The sequence below is a fragment of the Aplysia californica genome, unplaced genomic scaffold (assembly GCF_000002075.1).
Source record: "Aplysia californica isolate F4 #8 unplaced genomic scaffold, AplCal3.0 scaffold00608, whole genome shotgun sequence".
Classification (NCBI taxonomy): Eukaryota; Metazoa; Mollusca; class Gastropoda; order Aplysiida; family Aplysiidae; genus Aplysia; species Aplysia californica.
In genome coordinates this window covers 239,719-244,718 of record NW_004797878.1, presented here as the reverse complement: position 1 = coordinate 244,718, position 5,000 = coordinate 239,719, and the positions used below count along the sequence as shown (strand labels likewise).

Below are 5,000 nucleotides of genomic sequence, written 5' to 3'. Positions count from 1 at the left end.
AGAAAATGGTAACATCAAAATAAAACCGTAGAACTGCTGTTAAAGGAAAAGGAAGAAAATCAAACTGACAAGGGGTTAAACAGAGAACTAAAGTAGAGATCGCAAACATCAAAACTATTCAACCCTGATGGAATATGATAATCTAATAATGGCAGCTACATATAGGTGCGTAAGGGGAGTAGGAAAGGGATACAGTCATAGTTAACGTTTCAATTAGTGATGACGTTACGGAATTGCAAAAGGTGAAAAACATCTTTGAATCTCTCACACAAGTCCATGCTGTAAATCATAAAGGAACAGAAAGAAACATCACAGTTATGACCTGTTGTCACCTTCTTACGATTGATATAGGCAGCACAATAATAATTTTACTTCGGCAAGTCTTTCCCTCCATCTTATTTTTCACATTTTGTACATAATAATAATAACAATAATAATAATAATAATAATAATAATAATAATAATAATAATAATAATAATAATAATAATAATAATAATAATAATAATAATAATATAAAAAAATAATTATAATAACAACAATAATATTATATTAAACTCATTACATTTAAGGCCACCCTCGCATGCGCTGACACACGGCCGAACACACATCACTCTCGCTGAGACAATTATGGCATTTGAAAGCATGACCGGGCAGCGAAATGGGAGAACAAGCGAAAATACAGTGAATGTACAGTTCATTTCTATTTGATCTTAAACTCATGAGAGGTAATAATATTATTTTTTCCTCTGTTTCTGAAAATCACGAGGTCAAGTTTTACGAGAAAACATATGATTTTAAAAATATTTTTCCTTCGGTTTCTAACGATCACGAAGTCAAATTCTACATTCCTTTTTTTGAAATGGCGTGGAAACCGCCTGGATTCGTAAGTGTTACGCCCTCATTAACATAAGTAGATTATTTGAGAGGTGACCTGTTTGAAAACATTGATTGTGAAAGAAAAGCTACGTTCTAATGGATAAATGGCTGTAGAAAGATGGGACAAAAGTTTGGGTAAGGCTAAACGATACTTAGTTTGCATTTCGCAAATTACACCACGAGGCTGCTTTTCAGAGATCATAAATTCTTCTTTTCTGTTGCTGTTCAGTTGTAGTTGAGCTGTGAGCGCCAATACGGCTACACCTTGCAAGGGATGAGCCAGAACAATAATTACCCAGGAAAAGAAAAAAGGAGCAAAACACACACACACTTGCATGTCATCTACCAATCGTTTACCGCGAATTCATTCCCCCTTCCTGCCCACTACAAGTAGCAGGTGGTTGGCGAGTGCTGTGGTGTGGTTTACTCCTTTTTTCCTATCGAAACATACGTCATCCTTGTATCTCTTCCCTTTTTGTATGTTAATCCCCAGTAACACATTTAATTTTCAGCAACTATATGGCCTGTTTGTGTTGTAAGTGCCGTAAAAACTCTTACCAAAATTCCAATATTCGTGACCACAAAGCATTATTAGCGCTGATAGATCTACCACAGCACACAAATACATGTTATCTTTCTTTTCGGATCTCTTTTAAGGCTACAACTTCATATTTTCCCTTTTTAATTTCATACATGAAATCAGAGAGGAACTTCGACTTATGACTATTTCTCCTTCGATAAACGAAAGAAAAATACATTTTCATCCCCCAGACTTTCCTTAAAGGAGTGTCATGTTGCGCCGTAAGCTTAGAAGCTAATCCTCTACTCCCCCTGCTATTTTTAAGCTGTACCAAAGATTTGATGTCACAGTCGCAAATGAAAACTCTCAATCACCCCTGTTTCATTAAAGATTAAAAACTAAGTTTTTTTTTTACAAAACATAGCTCGAGGCATAAGAAAAGACGATGATCCTTGTCGCGCGAAAAACTTCCTTGTATGTAAACCATGAAACGAAGTATGATCGTCATGGGTTTTAAACACCCACATTGGCAAAATAGCGTGTAGTTTCAAACTACAAGGCTAAAATGCCTTCGAATCAATTTAAAACTGCCCTGGGGAATTTCGCTGCGTGCGTGATTAACTGTGACGTTATCCAGGCAGATCCCATTTATTTCGTCACTGAGATGGGAATGTTCATTTTTAAAGAATGTATTGGGTTAAAAATTGCGTCATGCCTGAATTTGACAGAAGATGTGACAGAAGACAGTAGAGCCTAATACGAGAGTGAGAGGTTGGAAAAATTACCTCCCCTCCCCCAAAGACCCCCCCTCCACCCCCCACAAAAACCCCCAACAACAACACCCCCCCAAAAAAACAAAAACAAACAACAACCCCAAAAACAACAACAACCCTGCTTTAGTAGCACAGTCAACTTGTTCTCAAACAAAACCTTGAACAATTTAACTTCAACCAAAGAACTTTTTTTCTTATTTGCGTTTTTTTTTCAATCTGACGAGTGAAGAACATAAAAGGAACTTAAAAGATGCAGATCTAGATGTACGCAATGATTAGAACTTTTAAAAACTAAAAATAAGCTTGACATAGGTTATGAAAAAAGGCGCCGAAACAAAGCAAAACGAAACAAAAAAGTGTTGAGACATTTTGCGTAGAGCAGCTGAATTACTCTACTAAAATCCCCACCAATAAATCCACAAGATCACCTGGCGCGTAAATTGCGGATAGTAGACGTCTAACTGAAACGATATCTATTGCAATGGATTTCATTGCTCTGGATACTTGTTGCAATGGATATTTATTGCTATGGATACTCATTGCAATGGATACTCATTGCAATGGATACTTATGCAAGGTATATTTATGCATTTAACGTGGCAGTGCCCCCGACAAGACTAAGGTAACGTGGGGAAAAATAAACTCCCAGAACTTAACAAATTGACAAAAGGATAAATGTAATAACGTTCAGCCTTAATGTGTCTCGTGCGTTTGGAACTTTTGCAGGAAATTGAGCGTCCTGCAAGACTTTACCCATTTTTTTCCTGCCCACGGCATTCGTTGCATGTACTGTCTTTTAATTCATCACAAAAGCTCACAATCTTGTCATCACAAGTGCTACTCTCAGTTCTTTGAACTATTTTGGGGAACTCTGAGCTGTCCTGTTTGACTGCTCACTTTGGGTGCTACTGTCCAAATCGTTCATGATTTCTAGTCGAGTGAAAGGGACGCTAATCTTCCTCAAAGCTCCCTTTTCATCGCTAGTGCCTTGCCCCGAATCTGTGGACGACGCACTGGCATTGCTCTGCTGTGAGCTCTGGCGGTTGTACGCTTCATCGGAAATGGTAAATTCAGTCACGTGCTGCACATCGCTTCCGCTTTGCTTGTGCTGCTGCTGCTCTTCCCCCGGGCACGATTGAAAGCCCAGAGAAACGGTGGACATACGCTGCGACTGATTCTTGCTTATGTTGTTCACCGTGCATTCTTCAGAGGCTGAGATCTGAGATTCCGAGGTTCCAGTATTGTTCAAGATGCTCTCTTCACAATCATTACTATAGACTTCGGCTGGCGTCAAAGTAATCACGCAGACTTCAGGTTTGTGGCCGGCGCCCCTAGACGTCTGGCAATCTTTGTCTACGAGAATTTCCGGAGATGAAGGGGTTTTGCCGTTATTCCTCACCGATCCGACAGATGAGATACGTTCGTTCGTGTGGTTATCCCGATGCTCCTTGAGGGTGGCGAGAGATGGTTTCTTCAGGCTCATGCAAACTTCGCTGTCTGTACACACACGCTCCATGTCGATTCGGATCTCTTTGTCGTTGTAATCTTCTTGCTGGATGTGACCCTGGGGACAAGATAGAATCAGTATGATAAGATACGATAAAACGAACGTCATTATGTTTCAAATGCAAATTGAAAAAACCCCCACATGTCATCCCCAATTTTTGCAACACAAAAAACAATAACAAATCCAAAAGTTAAACCGCTACACCAAAAAATTAGCTCTGATAAGATTGCACTGTGTCGGCATCTGGTTTAGTGGGGTAAGTGCCATTATAAACGAACTTATCTCACAAGACCAGCAACAGATCTGGAAAGTGACAACTCTTTGTTTTACAAAGAGTTTTACGCGCTTACAACACAATTAAACAGTTCACACAATTGTCTAAGATTAAAGGCCGGGTGGTTGGAGGGCGCCACTGGTAGGTTTTACTTCATATCTTTACATCTGCTATATCTGTCTACCTGTCTTACTTTTTCTCACACTTAATGACCACTACTGTGTCAATGTTCTTCAAACAAAGTAAGTGTTTTACGGCATTGGCGTCTATCAACACAATAAGGTCATATTAGTGCAGAAGATTAGAGGTGTTACAAGAGAACAACAAACATAACAATCAGGAGGAGAGCAAAGGACGATAGACGATTGATAGACAAGAAGGAGCGAACTGCGCCCGAGCAACCGCCAACCAGCCACTACGAGACGTAGATTAGAGGTGTTTCTAGAGCGTAACATGCCAACAAAATAAAAGTAGGAGAGAAAAGAACGATTGGTGTCTGTTAAAGAAGGAGCAAACCACACGACAGAACCCGTCAACCACCCACATTGGAAACTCTGAAAGGAAGACGAAGGAGCAGCAAGGACCACATGATGTACCAGCCACACTCCGGTTTCCAGCTGCGCTCTCCAATCCAAGAACGGGACATAATTTGACAATAACAATTACCTCCCTCAGGAACAGAGTTCGCCAAGTAGTTACCTTTTCACTCCCGTTATAGATTGGGTTCATTTTGTTGTTTTTGTCCGCCTCGAACCCGCTGTTGCTGATGCCGTTGCTCACCACGGCAGTGGGGTTAAAGTTCACGGTCCGCCGGAGGTTGTCGGAGTACCAGCTGGGCCGGCGTCCAGGCTCCAGGAAGATGCTGTTTCTGCGCATGTCCATGCTGGGAGCCAGGGATGCCCTTCTGTCCATCAAGGATTTTGCTGTAGAAGCTGACCTCTCCTCCTGGTTAGAGTGAATTGTGGAAGGTTTGGTTATGATTTACTGTTTGTTAGGATAAGAGAGAAAACGTCATAACGGTTTCGGCTATTTTGTTTGAATGAAGTGGG

General features: G+C 40.5%; 1 protein-coding gene across 1 annotated transcript in view; it reads right to left on the bottom strand.

Moving 5' to 3' along the window:
* Positions 1 to 1,527: 1,527 nt before the first annotated feature.
* Positions 1,528 to 5,000, bottom strand: part of LOC101855368 — a gene marked incomplete at its 5' end in the record, with an annotated part of 7,839 nt that continues 4,366 nt past the window's right edge. Inside the window, 2 exon segments of the mRNA XM_013087608.2 lie at positions 1,528 to 3,734; positions 4,651 to 4,896. Of these exon segments, the coding sequence (XP_012943062.1) occupies positions 3,027 to 3,734; positions 4,651 to 4,896 (954 nt within the window).